This window comes from Harmonia axyridis, chromosome X (assembly GCF_914767665.1).
Source record: "Harmonia axyridis chromosome X, icHarAxyr1.1, whole genome shotgun sequence".
NCBI classification, from domain to species: domain Eukaryota; kingdom Metazoa; phylum Arthropoda; class Insecta; order Coleoptera; family Coccinellidae; genus Harmonia; species Harmonia axyridis.
Window position 1 is genome coordinate 15,748,351 of NC_059508.1, and position 17,338 is coordinate 15,765,688.

The following is a 17,338-nucleotide window of genomic DNA, read 5'->3' on the forward strand; positions in this document are numbered from 1 at the left end:
ACGAATATTTACGAAATAATGTGCATTATTTCACAATCGATTATAATGTATAATTTTCAGTTTACCACCCTTGTTATTGGGTAGCAGTGAGTCCAATATATTTTTTCTCTTGATAGGATATTCCGAAGTGGAACAGTTTTAGACTCTGTATTTTCGAAATGTAATTTACTAATGCATGAATTGGCCAATACAAAATATCTGAAGCTTTGCCAAGACGTCCTTCTTGTGTACATTGTTCAATAACAAGACATTTAATCAATGGAGTTCACCAATATTTGCTTCGACTGCACAGACGCACTGTGCCTGCATTTTCTGTTCCTTTTCGACGTCCGTGGGGATAGGCAGTCTATAAAATAAACAATAAATCAGAATTTTGTAATGTTTTCGAGTTATTTCAAGCACGTAAATATAATCAAAGCCAATACTGGACAAAGGGCATTCTCAGTTCTGGACAGCAATATAAAATTCAAGAGAAAACTGAAAAATTTCCCGGTAATTCTTGTCATTTGATGCAAACTTTCTTATGGAAAATTATGTTTTCAGGTATGTCTACAAATTCAAAAAGATGGATTAGTTTTGGCAAGGTAAATTCTGCATGAAATTTTGAACAGATCCTTAATTTATGTGTAAATTTTTTACTTTTCATCATTACCAGGAGAAGATACTCTTTCATCCATGACACACATTACATGTGAGTTTAAGAAAAACAAATTTGAAACTGAATGCTTTGAATTTTTGTGTTATTTGAATTGAAGGGGCGGTGAGGACTCGCCATCCGAAGAAACATTATTCGAAATGTTCAAGAATCGAGAAACTTGTGATCTACCAATTGGAAAATTTTTAACGGTAAGACGATTCAAAAAACTAGTTAAAATTTTCATTTTTCTTAAATTTTCCTAATTTCATTCTTGGATTCTGTGTACTCATCTCACTATTTAATCTTCTGCTTCTTATGCTTCTACTATTCCATTGAGAAAAATTCAACTGACATTGGCCCCAATTTTTTAAGGCACTCAAGGAAACTGGTTTACGAAAAAGTGATCCTAGATTGAAAGAAATGATGGAATCCCTAAAAAAAATTCAGAGGGAAAAAAATAATGATGGTTCTTTATTGGATACACAGCGACTAGATTTGGAGACTTTCAAACGGTACAATTTTGAATCAATAGTGTTGAATTTTGTTCTTTCATTCTGCTCTGAATTTCAGAATAATACAACCTAGTATAGGACTCATAACAAGAGCTTTCAAACATGAACTCATTATACCGGACTTCCAGGAATTCACAGATCATATAGAAGACATATACTGGAAATGTAAAGACAATAGCTGTGGCACAGTAAGTTTCTGGGTCTTCACGTAGACTGCATCAATTGAAGCATTTTTGAATTTTTCAGGTTGCTAGTTATATTCCTCAATTGAAGAGAATGAGTTCAAATTATTGGGGAGTTTCCATTTGTACATGTGATGGTCAAAGGTATTCAATAGGAGATACCACAATTCCCTTTACCATTCAATCTTGTAGTAAACCATTAACTTATGGACTTGCCCTAGATCTTCTTGGAGACAAAGTTGTTCACAATTATGTAGGTCAGGAACCTAGTGGAAGAAATTTTAACGAGTTGATTCTGGACTACAATAGTATGTTTAAATTGATATTACAATGTTGATGCTACTTCAGTGATATTTTTTAGAAAAACCTCATAATCCTATGATCAATGCTGGTGCTATCCTCATCTGTGCTCTACTGAAGACAACTGTGAATCCAGAAATGACGCTTGCAGAAAAATTCGACTTCACAATGAATTATTTTGAGGTAACTCATTGAAAAAGATAATAATAAGAAAATATGAAATATTTTACAGAAAATACTTTCAGAAACTAGCTGGGAGAGAAGATATAGGATTCAACAACGCTGTGTTTCTGTCTGAAAGAGAAGCAGCAGATAGAAATTACGCTCTAGGGTTCTACATGAGAGAACATAAGTGTTTCCCTGAAAACTCTAACTTTAAGGAATGCATGGACTTTTATTTTCAGGTTTGTCCAAATGACTGTTCAGACTTATTTCATAATTTTACTTTTTCAGTGTTGTTCCCTGGAAACGAACTGTGATTTAGTTTCTGTCATAGGTGCAACCTTAGCAAATGGAGGAATATGCCCCTTAACTGAAGAAAAGGTCTTAAAACCGGAAAGTGTTAGAGATGTGCTCTCTTTGATGCATAGCTGTGGAATGTATGACTATTCAGGCCAGTTTGCTTTCAAGGTAATTTCTGAATCTGTTTATCTCCGTTAGAAGCAATTTTGTTTGTTCGAGCTCTTTTGAGAAACATCAGGAGGGAAATTTATATTATCTTTGCACCCTTCATCTATTTGTAGGTTGGTTTGCCAGCAAAGTCTGGTGTCAGTGGATGCCTTCTGGTGGTTATACCAAACGTTATGGGAATATGCTTATGGTCTCCCCCACTGGATGCTCTTGGAAACAGCTGCAGGGGTGTCCAGTTTTGCCAGGTAACAACCAACTGATCTATTTCTCATGTATGTAGATATTTTAAATTGGAAACTCTGCAGGAATTGGTGAGCAGATTCAATTTCCATCGTTTCGACAATCTAAAACATGCATCGAATAAGTCAGATCCGAGGAAACACAGATTTGAAACTGCAGGATTGAGGATTGTTGATCTCTTGTTCTCGTCAGCTTCTGGTGATCTGGCATCTTTGAGGAGGTTAGTATAAGAATTGATTAGTAATCTTCTGGTTTTTCTTGACGGTAGGTCAGTTGGTCGTATATTTTCTCAGGCATAAACTCTCTGGTATGGACATGAATCTTGCAGACTATGATGGAAGAACAGCACTTCATTTGGCTGCTGCTGAAGGTCATATCAAATGTGTCGAGTTCCTTCTCGACTTGTGTCATGTTCCTGTTCAAGTGACAGATAGATGGGGAAAAACTCCCTTAGACGAAGCTCTTGCTTTCGGTCACACTTCCGTTGCAAATATTTTAAAAGAATATATGGAACATAATAGAACATCGTCCGAATCTACAAGTTAATAAATATACGAGTACGAGGAATTTTGAGAAACTTTGACAATAAAAAAATATAGTAATAAAAGAATGCATTCAACGAAATTGAATCATAGATAGGAAAATGCAATGTAGGTATTTCTTGAATCGATTGTTGTTAGTAGTTGATCGTAATTTTGTCAATTTTTGGCTGTGATGTAAATTTTGAAGGTGGTGTAAAAATTTGAAGTCGTTGTTCATACTCATCTTCCATCCGAATGCTCAATCCAAATATTTTTTAATAGCTTCTTCAACCCTCATGTCTTATTGTGATCTCAAGTCTTCATCCCTCAATGTAGATTCCCTATTGCTAATTAAATATTTTTGTTAATGATGATTTTCATGCCTTAAGCTTGTAATGTTGATATGAAAATATGAATGACCCATTGACATTTTTACACCTGTCTCAGTATTATTGCATTAGGCTTGGTACACTTGTGAGTATGTAAATATACACATTTTGTTGAGTTACTGTTTTAAATCGAAAAATCCTGAAGAAAATCGACAAATTTCAGATTAATTGATAGTTCGAGCAGAAAAAAATAATAGTTCAAACCCCAGGCACATTTTCATAGTCTAGATTTTTTTTCGTTATATCTGCTGATTTTTTTAAATAATACCTACTCTATGAACTAGTCAGCTGGCAAGTTTATGGCATCAGTATTCTGGGATGCGCAAGGTATAATATTCATTGATTACCCCCAAAATGGCCAGACCATCATCAATGATTATTATATAGCGTTATTGGATCGTTTAAAGGATGAAATCGTTAAAAAGTCTCCATCTGAATAAAAAAGATGCTGTTTCATCAAGACAATGCGCCGTGTCACAAATCAATGAAAACAATGGCAAAATTGCATAAATTGGGCTTCGAATTGTGCTATATCCACCGTATTCGCCAGATCTGTCCCCCAGCGACTTTTTCCTGTTCTCAGGCCTCAAAAGAATGCTCGCTGGAAACAAATTTAGCGCCAATGAAGAAGTAATCGCCTAAACTGAGACCTATTTTGAAGCGAAAGACAAATCGTACTACAAAAATGGTATCGAAAAGTTGGAAGATCGCTATAATCGCTGTATCGTCCTCAAAGGCAGCTATGTTGAATAATAAAACCGAATTTTGCCAAAAAAAAAGTGTTTTACTATGGTAGACCGGGGACTTTTCAATTGGTCTGTTATGTCAATAGAAAATAAATTCTGAATTTGTTGTACAAATACCATGGAACTGGCACAGAGGCAAATAAAAAATGCAATCATGAATGTGAGTTTTTTGCTATTAATGAATTTAGGTCAAGGCAGGACATTCAAGTTATATGTACATTCTTTATTTTTTAATAGGAAAGTTTGAAGATATAGGGCGATGCAAAACTTTTGAATTCATTTGTAGTTTTTAGATTTTTTTTCGCTTCTTACTGGAGTAATCAGGATTAAGGAAAAACCTTCTCTGGAATTTTTTCCTGGACAATTTGAAGGAGAGGAGGAGAGAGTTGCATGACAAGAAATCAGGAAGGTTGTTCCAATAGCATTGAATAATGTGTTAGGTCAGGGGTTTTGAAATAAAAGTCTGAGTTATAAATGGAGACAACAAACGTTTATTTAAATATTAACCCATATAAATCCACGGTGTCGATTATTTGTGAACTATATATTTTGGGGTATACGGTGTGGTGCAAACATTTTTGATGAGGGGCTTGCCGCCAAGAGCGGAAACTACGCTACTACGTATATCACATCTTTTATATAATTTCGAAGTTGGCTGTTAACAAGCATGCGGGCAGTCAAAGAACACAATTTTTATATTTAATCCGCATGCGCTTTACCTAACCTAAAGTGTCCTAAAAGTGAGATGAACAGTGAGTTCGATAATTTACACAACACTAATATTTTTGAGGAGTGAGCGAAGGGAGTTAGTTTTAGAGTCTCTATGGCGGCACACGCGCACTTACTATTGCCTGATGATTCGATTAAAATGAGCCCCTCATATCCACACCAGCCACTAATGTACGTGATATTTGGACCACTGTGAATAATTTTACTCCAGAAGAAAGAAGCAGAGCTGGAGATCACTATGGCGTATAAAATTAACGTTTTTATATTGCATGTTGAAAAATTTACTGAAAATAAAGTATGACTCTTATTATATTAACTTATCCTATTTTATTGTTATTGAAACAATTAAGTCTCCAGTCCTGCTTTTTGTAGATATTTTACAAATTCCGTCAGGTAAGGATTGGAACAATAATTTTCTCATACACACCAGTTATATACTTCAGAATCACAAAAATTAAAAAAAATTCTTGAACGAATTTTATAACTTACTCCAATTCATCATTTTCAATTTATTTTGTTACTCTTCTTTAATTTTTAGGATTCTGAATCACTTCTAGAATAATCCTAAAGATATCCTCACAGGCAATTTTTCTAATCGTATGGAACAATTCAAATTGGTCTAAGGAGTATCTATATTTCAATGAAAATATAGAAGATAGCTTTCAAGAATATAAAGCAAATATTGTAATATTCGCAAACTACTTTTGAGAACTATCTCGACAATCTAATTTTGCACTCATATAACTTGGCTTAGATTATAAGTATAATTAGTTTTTTTTTTGTACGCTATAATTTGATAAAGTTTTCGCCTACAGCTCAATTATTTTTGATGGGGTTTACGAAATTCAAGTCATCTACTCCCTCACAAAATATCCAACTCCAATCTACAAAGCTGTGGAAAAATAGAACTATAGGCTTTCACTCTGTGTGTGTTTTTTTTCAATAATTTTTGAAATAAATGCATTACAATCCAAGGGCGTAGATCTTTATTTTTTCTTAGGAGGGGGGGTAATCGAAAAAAATTTTTTGACGACATTGTTTACTCAAATCTATAATGTGAGAAAAAGAGGTTTGATAACTAAGTTTGAACCAAATTATTCGAAATAATTTTTTTTATTACCAATTCGATTGTTCTCATCTTATACTGGGTGTTTCTGAATTGGAGTTACGAAGGAAAATGAGAGATTCCTTGGATAATTTTAAGAATAAAATGGCCCATAAACATTAGCCCGCAAATGCTTTGTTTTTGAGATACACGGTGTCTTGTAGTCCTAATTTTCGTGATGCCTAATCAATTTATCGAATCTGTAGATTTGCATTCAAAATAAGGATATCACATGATGAAAACTTTAAATTGAAATATCTATGCCAATTCAAGTTGAATATCTTGTGAAGGGAAGGTGTTATGAGAGAAAAACTGAAACTTTAACATCTGTATCTCAAAAACAAAGCGTTTGTGGACTCATGTTATGGGACTTTTTTTCTTGAAATGATCCGAGAAATGTGCCATTTTCATTTGTACCTCCCATTTACGAACACCCTGTAGATATAGTCAATTCAAAACTGATGTCTTCACAAATGAATTGCAATTTGAATGAAACACAATAAATTGAACAACACAGCCCAGACAATTTTTCGATGCGAATTACTCAAATTCAGTTCTTTGGTAACTACATATTGAAATTTCGTGACGAGAATGATACAAAAAACCGAAAACAATGGGTAAGTGTATAGCGATGCAGAATGCAAAAATCACAGATGGCAAATAAGGGGAGATGCCGAGAAAGCGGATAGATAAAGGAAAATAATGAACCTCGGACAAAGACGAGCTTGTAGTGCAATAAAAGTACGCATCTTGAAAGCGATAATTAACTCATAAATCGTAAAGGGGTCCGATTTTTTACTGACGTGTCGATTTCAAAGGAAAGTAAAATGATTATTATTGGTCCGTTTTATGGAGAAATTCTCGTTCTTCGTCTTTGCGAGTTTTCTGAAATTTTATATTTTGAAAATCTTGGGGGGGAGGTAATTATCTCCAGTACCCCCTATTTCTACGCCCTTGTTACAATCGAGTTAATGTTTTTATTACCATATACGGAATACCCAACGGATATGACAAAGGAAGACCCACGAAATAATTAAAAATAATTGGTAGTGATTGTCTCTCGATGAAGTTATTCTAATACTGAAAATTTTGGATGTATTGAGAATGAAATTGCAGCCTCGAATGAATCGCTTTGTTGTCGATCTCTCATTTTCGGGTGTTTAAGAAGTTTTCTGGGACCGCCAGCACTCGGAAATGAAAACTTCCAAGGAACACATAAGAACGTCCTATCTTAGCACTGAAAACACTACGAATATTTGAGGTGATTAGTTGTAAGTGGTCGAGGGGCTCCATACGAGATCTTTCGGAAGAATTCGCGTCAGATCAGCAGACCTAATTCGGACCTCGCGATGAATTATTCATATTTACACATAAAAAACGAGAATTCAATAGATATATGTATATATTGCACCAATAAGTACACTGGTAGGGAGGTTCTGGTGGCCTTATATGTTTAAAAATTAGGTCAGATCTTCGATGCACTTATGCCTTTAGGCAGAAACTTGTGCGAAGGGGGCTCAATCTGACCCCCTCTCAGTTATTGTCGTTTCTCATGGGGGTTACCCAAAATTTCGACTGGCATGTAGCTATGTTTCCTAATCTGGGGGTATTGCGTCTTCAACTGACTCCTCCGGGGGTAAATGACGTACCAGGGACCTATACAATGCTGAGCAGACGAATCTTGGATAACTGTCTCTATGCATTAATGTGTATATCTGCAGCTGTGCTTCATCAAATGTGTGCGGCGTCGGTTTTACCATGTTGCGATTCACTATTTCTCGTACTTGAGCATCTAGGGACACCTGAAAATTACCAGCCAATTTAGAAGATCAATATAAACTATGAAAAGTAATCATAAAGGGTAATAATAAACCTCGGACCTAAAAGGTTTCATTTTGAGAAGCTCGCTTTTGACATTTGACAAGTAAAAACTAGGCCATTGCTAAAAATGGAACGCTTCATTCTTCAGCAACGAATTCCAAACCTAACCTAACCTAACCTAACCCAACCTAACCTAACCTAACCCTAAAAGACATGTACACAGAAAATTGTTGTGATAAATCCGTTATTACTGGGTGTTCTTTTTTTTCCACTCAGTATATCTTAATTTTAGAAAAGTCGACAATCCGAGTTTAAAAAAAAACATGGTGCAAAGATGGTTCCAAAACCACGACAAGGACTGGCACCAAATGCTCACCATCGTTAGGCAGCTGTCTAAGTGTCTTTCAGGCTGAGATACTTGCAATAGAAAGATGCTTGGATATCAATTTAGCAAGAAACTATCAGAAATCTGATATAACGATACATTCTGATAGTCAGGCTGCAATCAAAGCACTGAGCTCACATATCATCCATTCTAAGATGATATTGGAGTGCCGAAGAAAACTCAATGAAGTAGGCAAGAATTTTTAGTCTGCGTCTCCTTTCATTGGCCCGGAACATTTCTCTGGTATAGGCAAATGTACCAACAAGAAATAGTTTCAGGAGAAGGAAAAAACTAAGAAAGAAACACTCTGGCAGAATCTTCTTGAGTTAGATCATTCCAAAAAGCCTCTTCGAAACTTTGACACTGCGAAATCCAAGAAGTATCGGCAAGAAGCATCCTCACTGGTGATTGTCACTTTAGAAAACACATCACGAGAATGGTTCTAGCAGAAAATGGCGAGCTCAGATTCTGTGAGGAGGAGGAAGAAACTCCGGATCACCTGGTGACGGAATGCCTGACCATCACTAGCCAAAGCAGAATCTGCTTTGGACAAAAAAGGTAGTAGCTTCCTTGAAGACATCCCAGATACTGGAGATCATTAGAAACCTGGAACTGGATGGAAAGCTGTAGATCACGTTATGGCGAGAATAGCTCTGATAGGGCATAATAGATCTCAATATGTCTCAGTGCTATGGAATCGTCTTCTTCTTCTTCATACGCCATCTATTCACAAATGTTGCTGCCTTCCTGGATCCCTTATTCCCTCTATCTCAGCTTGAACATCACCTCTTGTTTCCAATAACCTTTTTTGTTGCCAGCGTCATGTTCACCCTTACATACTCCCAGTATTGCGTAACTCCCTTAATTAAACCTAATATAATCTAATATCTTAACTTTGATCGTGAGACTACAAGTTTGCAGTGAATTGTGTCATTGAATATCTGGGATATAAAAAAAAGAAATATACCTCTTTTGGAGACAGTATGGATATATAATCTTCGTAGATGATTCGCGCCATTTCCTCAACTACTTCCGGATTTTCTTCTTTCTTCAGTTCTTCGCAAGCCAACCAAAAAAGAATGTTCTCCTCCGAATATTCCATTCTTAGGAAATCTCTGAACAGCTTCCTTCCAGCTGAAGATAATAGATTTATGTCATAAATATATATAAATGGACTGATAGATCGCTAATTTTACCTGTACTTCGCATGAGTTTGTCGAATGAATGCCCCCAACTTCTTATCTCCTCCATGTTGTGCCTGAAAAAAAAATTTAATTTCAATTCTAAATTCATATCACTCAAATTTCGTCAAAATTCGAACCATACAATCATTAATTGGAGAACGTTTATGACATGCGTATTTTGAGACTTGCATGCTATCTTCGTCATCGATAGCGTCGACAAAAGTTTAACGAATAACGCTATTGGATCGATAAAGTGCAAAAATTAAGAAAAAACGTCCTCAAATGCAAAGGAGAAAAATTCTCGTAAGGGTAGATCCGCTGTATACATCAGAAAGAGGATAGGACCAAGAACGGAGCCCTGAGGCACCCCAAGTCCGGAGAAAACACCACCAACCCTGACCCTGAATGTTCTGTCCCTAAGGAATGAACCAATCCAAGAGAGCAGTCCTTCTCGAAGCCCCAAGTGCTCTAGCTTGTGAATGATGCTATGGTGGGAAACTGTCAAAGTCCAAATATATCACACTAGTGGAAACATCAGCGTCTGCAGAGGAGGTTATAAAGAATAGATCTACCCGGAAGAAAACAATGTTGTTGATCAGGAATCAGTTTGTTGCAATCAGCAAATTCGAAAATATGGTTGTTTGACTATTCTCTCGAAAACCTTGGAAACCAAGGCTGATGGGGCGGTAGTTGGAGGTGGACATCCCCACTCTTCTTAATAGGCGCCACAGATGCTGAACGCCATTGTAAAGGCATAGTCTAAATCTAACCCCCAAAAGAATGCCCCAAGAAGAAAAATTTGGCTCTAATGACAGAGTAACTACCAAAGTTGAGGCATATTTCGAAAGCAAATATGAATGTTTCTACAGAAAAAGTGTTGAAAACTTAGATGAGCATTTTAGTATACAGGGTGATTCACCGGGATGGCCTATTAGACGTTTATGGAAAACTAATCACAATTTTAAGCTGAAAATTGCATATTTGGGTTTGAGACCATGATCTTTCTCCCTTAAATATTTTCAAATCTCTTCTACTTCCTCATTTCGAATGGCACACCCAGTATATTATTACATCATCGGATAGCTTCTTTTATGGCAATTCCGACAATATGCCATACCTTGGGTAAAAACTCAACGGATCATGAGATAATGTACAGGGTGTTTATAAGAAGATCATAAACTTGGATAACTCGAATTCATCAAAACTCAAGATTTTCAAATTAGAACCCTAATATTTTATTTTTCAGTCGATTCTACGTACAAAAATAGTGGGGGTTACTTAAGCAAATCCTATACCTAAAATGAATACTTGAAAAGTTATCGAAGAAGAACTTTAAATGAGGAAAAACCGCAATTTATAACAGTGTAGAGTAGTCTGTTACTTCTGGAAAATACAGAAAGAAACTAAGTTTCGATGTTTCCTCATCTAAATTTGACATTTCAAGAATTTTAATGAATTATTCATAAATGAAAATTGTTTTGGTTTATGAATTTATCAACAATTCCAACGAAAAATTAATTATAAATCATGAAATGTAAAATTTAGTTATCCAAGCATCGAATTTTAGTTTCTTTCTGTGTTTTCCAGAAGTCAGAGACTACTCCATACAGTGAAGAATTTCCTCATATCCTCATTTCTACGATAACTCTTAAAGTATCCATTTTAGGTTTAGGGTTTGCTGGGGTAACCCCCACTATTTTTGTATGTAGAATTGACTGAAATAATAAAAAATATAGGTTCTCATTTGAAAATCTTGAGTTTTGATGAATTTGAGTTGTCCGAGTTCATGACCTTCTTATAAACACCCTGTACATTTTGGTACAAACCACGAACAATCTTATAATACTGCGTATTTGCATAATCGAAAAAGAAAAAAAATTTTTAGAAAAAAGCTTTTTCTGCCGAAATATTCAAAAAATGCGAGTCCTCATCGCCACTATTTTTTTTTATAAGAATCCCATTAACTCATATTGCCGAAGTTGTCATCAAAAAAGCTATCTAATGATGCAATAATATAATGGGTGTGCCATTTGAAATAAAGAAGTAGTAGTCTTTTTCCGGTATAACTGGAAGTTGTAGAGATCTAAAAATATTTTAGGGAGAAAGATCATCGTCTCAAACCCCAATATGCAAATTTTCAGCTCAAAATTATGATTAGTTTTCCATAAACGTCTGATAGGCTATCCTGGTGAATCACCCTGTATCTATCGAAGTGGAATTTCCATGCTAATCTGCCTACATTTTTTCATTATCACTTTTCAGTAGCAATTCAGGCTACATGAATATAAAAATCGCTGCAAAATTCACACTGTCCTAATTTTCCATCCTTTCATTTCACATTTTTTTCCACCGAATTCATTAACGGTAATCAGACAGTTTTGGCGTAACTCAAGGATCAATTTCCACTCTGCAATATAAACTTCAGTGTCATATTTCACGGGCGATGAGGTTCTATATATTTCGGAAAATTCTCTATTGCCATCCTTTCCCAAGAGAGGTCGTTAGACTTGAATCCTCGGATATGTTATTGATCTGCATTTTCAGCAGGTGATGACAGATTATGGTGCCAACCAGGCTGTTACCACTTTATCCCAAATTGAATTTTCGGGGTTATTGTATTTCTGATAGGCTCAAGAGAAAGAACTTTTATCGGAGGAATTCGTAAAACTTCGATCGTGAGAAACGCTTCCTTTATTTTCTTGTATTTTCTATGCTAACACGAAATTTCATACAAAGATTGAGATGGGTATTCCTAAATTGGAGATACAAAGGAAAAGGAGAGTTTTCTTTGTTAATTTTAAGAAAAAAAAGTCCAATAAACATGGGCCTCAAAGGCTTTGTTTTCGAGATAGAGGGTGTTTCTTGTAGTCCTACATTTGTGATTATTATTACCAGTTTATCGAATCTATCAGGCCAATTGAAAAGTGCCCAGTCTGATGCACAGATGGCGGTGCTAGTATTAAATTCATATGATTTTAAGTTAGTACCAACCTTCAAACCATACGTGTCAAAATTTGACAGCAGTCCGACCATTAGTTTATGAGATATTGCGTTGTGAGTGTAGCTACATTTGTTATTTGAAAAAAGATGGAAGAAAAGAATTTCGTGTGCTGATAAATATTGCTTTTTGAAGGAAAAAATAAAGATGAAGCAAAATCTTGGCTTGATGAAGAGTTTCCGGGGTTTGCACAAGGAAAATCAACCATCATTAATTGGTATGCTGAGCAGTGTTTGAAGCTGTTTAAGTGCGATAAACCTGAATTTTTGCGTCGATATGTGACAATGGATGAAACATGACTCCATAATTTCACTCATCAGCGACTTTTTCCTGTTCTAAGACCTCTAAAGAATATTCACTTGAAAGAAATTTAGCGTCAATGAAGAAGTCATCGCCGAAACTGAGGCCTATTTTGAAGCGAAAGACAAATCGTACTACAAAAATGGTATCGAAAAGTTGGAAGATCGCTATAATCGCTGTATCGCCCTCAAAGGCAACTATGTTGAATAATAAAATCGAATTTTGCCAAAAAAATGTGTTTTACTATGGTAGACCGGGGACTTTCCAATTGGCCTGTTACACTCCAATGTTCGAGTGTGCACCTACGTAAAATATACAGAATCGATAAAGAACATTTTGGGAATGAAACTTCGTCGGGATATGGGAGATATTGATAAGATGTATTTGTTGGGTGGGTTTGAGTGGTCTGATATTGGTAATTTCGATTCGAAGGGTACGAGAATGATAATATTGATAGGATTCTGAAGAGAGAAGGGATCAATGATTGAAACAACGCTTCCTCGTGTTACTCGTAAAAAAATCAGATATCCAGAGTATTTATGTTATTTTCTATCTTGTAATACGAAATCAAAAGGTGGTCAAAAATGAATAATATCATACTATTGTTAGTTTCTCAGAAAAAAAGAACGAGAATGGGTTATCAGATTTTGTCCATCTCTTCTGGTTTAAAAGTTGTAGTGCTAAAGCATCGAAATTTGCCCATCCTGTACAGGGTGTCCCAAATTCGATGCTCACTGAAAACATCTCGAGAACTATAAGACTCAGACAAAACAGATCATAGATATCTCGATTCGTTCTCAAGTTACAGGGCGCTGCTGAAAAATGATTGTTTCAAATAATTCGCTTTATATTGGTTTCTGTTCGAGATATTCGAAGAATTCTAACACGTTTTTCTCAGTAATTTCAAAACGTGGCGCTATTCGCGTGAAATTTGGTACAAGAATCAGTTTTTACATCGCTTTGAAACTCCTAGCTTGAGATTACGTTCCAAGAATTTAAGGCAAAAAATGTAGGAATCAAATTTTAAAAAGATTCATATTTACAGGAATTGACTGCACAAAATAATTAAATTTCAATCGTGCAATTTTGGTGAGGAGTTTGATGTAGATTCATAATAAATCGTAGCAGATTGAATTCTGTGATTCACTCCTCTGACAATGAGGCGCTCGAGAAAGTAATATGATACACCGGCTGATTTTAATGAAAGCCACCCTCACTTCAAAGCTGAAAAAGTGTTCTGTTTGCATGTCGAAGGGACCTATTCCAATTTGAAAAGATGTAATCTAAAACCGCCCTCTGCCCCAAGTTTATTATTTCTAATGGCCTATTATTTTTCAAGGAATTCTAATGTGCCTATTATTTTCAATTTTAGTCTGGCCGAAATTAAAATAATAAAAAATTGAAAGACTTTGGTAATTCTAGTGGGTAATTCCGAAATCTGAAACAATTCTGAAATCTATGAACATTGTTCTGGAGTTATAAAAGTTTCAGTCAGAGATCACCATGCTCTATGACTTTTAATTCTCGCATTACAATACCTTCTTTATATAAGAATTAAAGCTAGAAATAATTATAACTTTATATACTTATATTAGGTCAATTGAAAAGTCCCCGGTCTGATGCACCAATGGCGGTGCTAGTATTAAATTCATATGATTTTTAGTTAGTATCAACCTTCAAACGATACTTGTCAAAATTTGACAGCAGTCCGACCATTAGTTTGCGAGATATTGCGTTGAGAGTGTAGCTACTTTTGTTATTTGAAAAAAGATGAATAAAAAAGAATTTCGTGTGCTGATAAAATATTGCTTTTTGAAGGGAAAAAATACAGTTGAGGCAAAATCTTGGCTTTATGAAGAGTTTCCGGCGTCTGCACCAGATAAATCAACCATCATTGATTGGTATGCTAAGTTTAAACGTGGTGAAATGAGCACCGAAGACGGCAAACGCAGTAGACACCGACCAAAAAATTGAAAAAGGTCACGAAATAATTTTGAATGCCGTAAAGTGAAGTTGATCGAGATAGCAGACATTATAAAGATATCATCTGAACGTGTAAATCATATCATTCACGAATATTTGTACATGAGAAAGCTGTGTGCGAAATGGGTGCCGCGCGAGCTCACAATCGATCAAAAGCAACAACGTGTTAACGATTCTGAGCAGTGTTTGAAGCTGTTTAAGTCCAATAAACCTAAATTTTTGCATCGATATGTGACAATGGATGAAACATGACTCCATCATTTCACTCCGGAGTCCAATCGACACTCTGCTGAGTGGACTGCACACGATGAACCGAATCCAAAACGAGGAAAACACAACAGTCAGCTGGCAAGGTTATGGCATCAGTCTTCTGGGATGCGCATTTATCAAAATTCATTGATTACCTCCAAAAGGGCCAGACCATCAACAGCGATTATTATATAGCGTTATTAGATCGTTTAAAGAATGAAATCGTTGAAAAACGGTCCCATTTGAAGTAAAAAAGGTGCTGTTTCATCAAGACAATGCTCCGTGTCACAAATCAATGAAGACAATGGCAAAATTGCATGAATTGGGCTTCGAATTGCTTCTGCATCCACCGTATTCGCCAGATCTAGCCCCCAGCGACTTTTTCATGTTCTCAGACCACAAAAGAATGCTCGCTGGAAAGAAATTTATCGCCAATGAAGAAGTAATCGCCGAAACTGAGGCCTGTGCTTCAAGCGAAAGACAAATCGTACTACAAAAATGGTATCGAAAAGTTTGAAGATCGCTATAATCGCTGTATCGCCCTCGAATACAACTATGTTGAATAATAAAATCGAATTTTGGCAAAAAAATATGTTTTACTATGGTAGACCGGGGACTTTTCGATTGGCCTGTTCTTGATGAAGTGATATTATTCGAAGCTGACCAAAATTAAATTTTTTTTCAACTACATATAAAATAGTCGAAGACTTTTTCATTTATTCAACGATGTAAATCAAAATGATTTTATTAAGGGGGTGTGTGAAAGATGTTAAGTCAATAGAATAATTATTAGACACGAATCTATCCATTATTATCGATGACCTATTAATTCTTGATCAGTTTTAGGTTGACAACTGCCTAGTGAATATACCCTATAATCTGTGATCTTGTGTATTTAACGATTGTTGACTATGGGATACAGTGACCGCTAAAATGTTTGGATAACAGCTAGTCAATCCAGATCAATGTGAATTATAAATAGTTGCCTGTTACATATTGAAGTGCGTTCACGTTGAAATATATAGTAATTCCTAGTCTATGTTCAAATGAGAATTTATAATATTACAAAAAAAAAAAATTCTGGTGAATGGTCTGATATTTTTTTATCGATACGTAAATATAAATTTTGTTGAGATACCTTGTACGTCTAATGAATATTCATGAGCTTAATTACAGCTTTACTTTATACAATATCGTTTTATTATTATTGATAAGCGGATTGATTCTTCATGTTCTAGAAAATTAAGGGATTTGCCTGATTCTTGAACTCTTCAATTCAGAGTTTGATAATCCCTTCAGGAGCTTGTGGAGCTCTGCTTCTGATGATTCCCTAGCTACTCGTAGGACTCAATATGATCCAAGGAAATATGACGTGCCTTCAGATAAATCTTCATCACTCAAAGGCAGCCTTCACTTCCTTATGCTAGAGAATTTCGAGAAGGCACATTGACATAGGTCTGATGCAAGAGCCCTGGATTAATAGAGCCTAAATTAGAGCCTTTCAAATACCTCATATCACCTGATATATTGTAATAGGTCCCTAGGTAGAAGCTTCTGTGAAGGAATAGAAAAAACCGCCCCTGGAGCTACACTTCAAAAGGCACTAACTAAAAATCACTCCAACCCAATTGTTGTCTTACCTCCTTTCTCCTGAAGACCATGGAGAAAATAATATACAACAATATGAATAGAAATATAAAGTCTTTGAAAAAGTTTACCTATAGAGCGGGTAGATCTACTATAGACGCCCTTTATAATCAACTTGGAGAGGTGAAAGGCACTCTCTCCACAAAGGAAATTAGGCTTGCAATGTTTGGTAACATTAGGGGAGTTTTGACAACACCCTTCATGTCTCCATATGTAATGCTGCCAAATGCAAAGAAGTGGAATCCTCCAATGTTAAGTGGATATCTGCTTTGCTGAGGGGAACAGAAGTGACTGCTCTGACGTGCAGGGGATATCCCCAAGGAGGGATACTCCCTCCTGCTGAAAAACTTGGTCATGGATGGTCTCCTGGGCTCGAAGGTAAGTGGTTTCAATACTCAGACCGAAGACAGGGGCAGTATGCCCTCAGTATTATCGAAAAGTGGTGCGAGGATGATGAACTAACTGTCAATCTCTCAAAGACAACACTTATTCCATTCACTAGAAGAAGGAATCTTAACCTCAACTGTTCTGAAGGGCCAGAATCTGAATTTTTCCAGTGATCTGAGTAGTAAGATCAATTGGAAGAAATATAGACAAGACTCTCCCAGGGCCACTGCATCCATGTGGGCCTGTAAAAGACTCTTCGGAAAGACATGGGGCAAGAGACCGAATATGGTATTGTGGTTATACACTGCAGTAGTACACCCCATTGTCACCTATGCGTCTTAAGCATGGTGGACAAACATCAAAGAGGACACAACACGCAGTCAGCTGCAGAAA

General features: G+C 36.0%; 2 protein-coding genes across 4 annotated transcripts in view; one reads left to right on the plus strand and one right to left on the minus strand.

Annotated features, from left to right (window-relative positions):
• Nucleotides 1-17,338, plus strand: part of LOC123685806 (glutaminase kidney isoform, mitochondrial) — a 26,363-nt gene continuing 9,025 nt past the window's right edge. Inside the window, exons 1-13 of one of the 2 annotated variants that reach the window (XM_045625691.1) lie at nucleotides 2-492; nucleotides 544-584; nucleotides 656-691; nucleotides 756-846; nucleotides 1,010-1,149; nucleotides 1,208-1,337; nucleotides 1,396-1,639; nucleotides 1,693-1,814; nucleotides 1,877-2,035; nucleotides 2,085-2,261; nucleotides 2,375-2,506; nucleotides 2,567-2,721; nucleotides 2,795-3,526. In XM_045625691.1, coding sequence (XP_045481647.1) covers nucleotides 379-492; nucleotides 544-584; nucleotides 656-691; nucleotides 756-846; nucleotides 1,010-1,149; nucleotides 1,208-1,337; nucleotides 1,396-1,639; nucleotides 1,693-1,814; nucleotides 1,877-2,035; nucleotides 2,085-2,261; nucleotides 2,375-2,506; nucleotides 2,567-2,721; nucleotides 2,795-3,047 — 1,794 coding nt within the window. In that variant the 5' untranslated portion in view covers nucleotides 2-378 and the 3' untranslated portion in view covers nucleotides 3,048-3,526. Of the gene's footprint in view, nucleotides 493-543; nucleotides 585-655; nucleotides 692-755; nucleotides 847-1,009; nucleotides 1,150-1,207; nucleotides 1,338-1,395; nucleotides 1,640-1,692; nucleotides 1,815-1,876; nucleotides 2,036-2,084; nucleotides 2,262-2,374; nucleotides 2,507-2,566; nucleotides 2,722-2,794; nucleotides 3,527-17,338 lie in introns of those variants that run through there. The other variant, XM_045625692.1, reaches the window with a different exon arrangement.
• Nucleotides 4,626-17,338, minus strand: part of LOC123685807 (regulator of G-protein signaling 17) — a 25,916-nt gene continuing 13,203 nt past the window's right edge. For both annotated transcript variants that reach the window (XM_045625694.1, XM_045625695.1), the window contains 3 exons: nucleotides 9,394-9,455; nucleotides 9,165-9,331; nucleotides 4,626-7,793 (listed from right to left, as the gene is read on the minus strand). In XM_045625694.1, coding sequence (XP_045481650.1) covers nucleotides 7,587-7,793; nucleotides 9,165-9,331; nucleotides 9,394-9,455 — 436 coding nt within the window. In that variant the 3' untranslated portion in view covers nucleotides 4,626-7,586. The remainder of the gene's footprint in view (nucleotides 7,794-9,164; nucleotides 9,332-9,393; nucleotides 9,456-17,338) is intronic.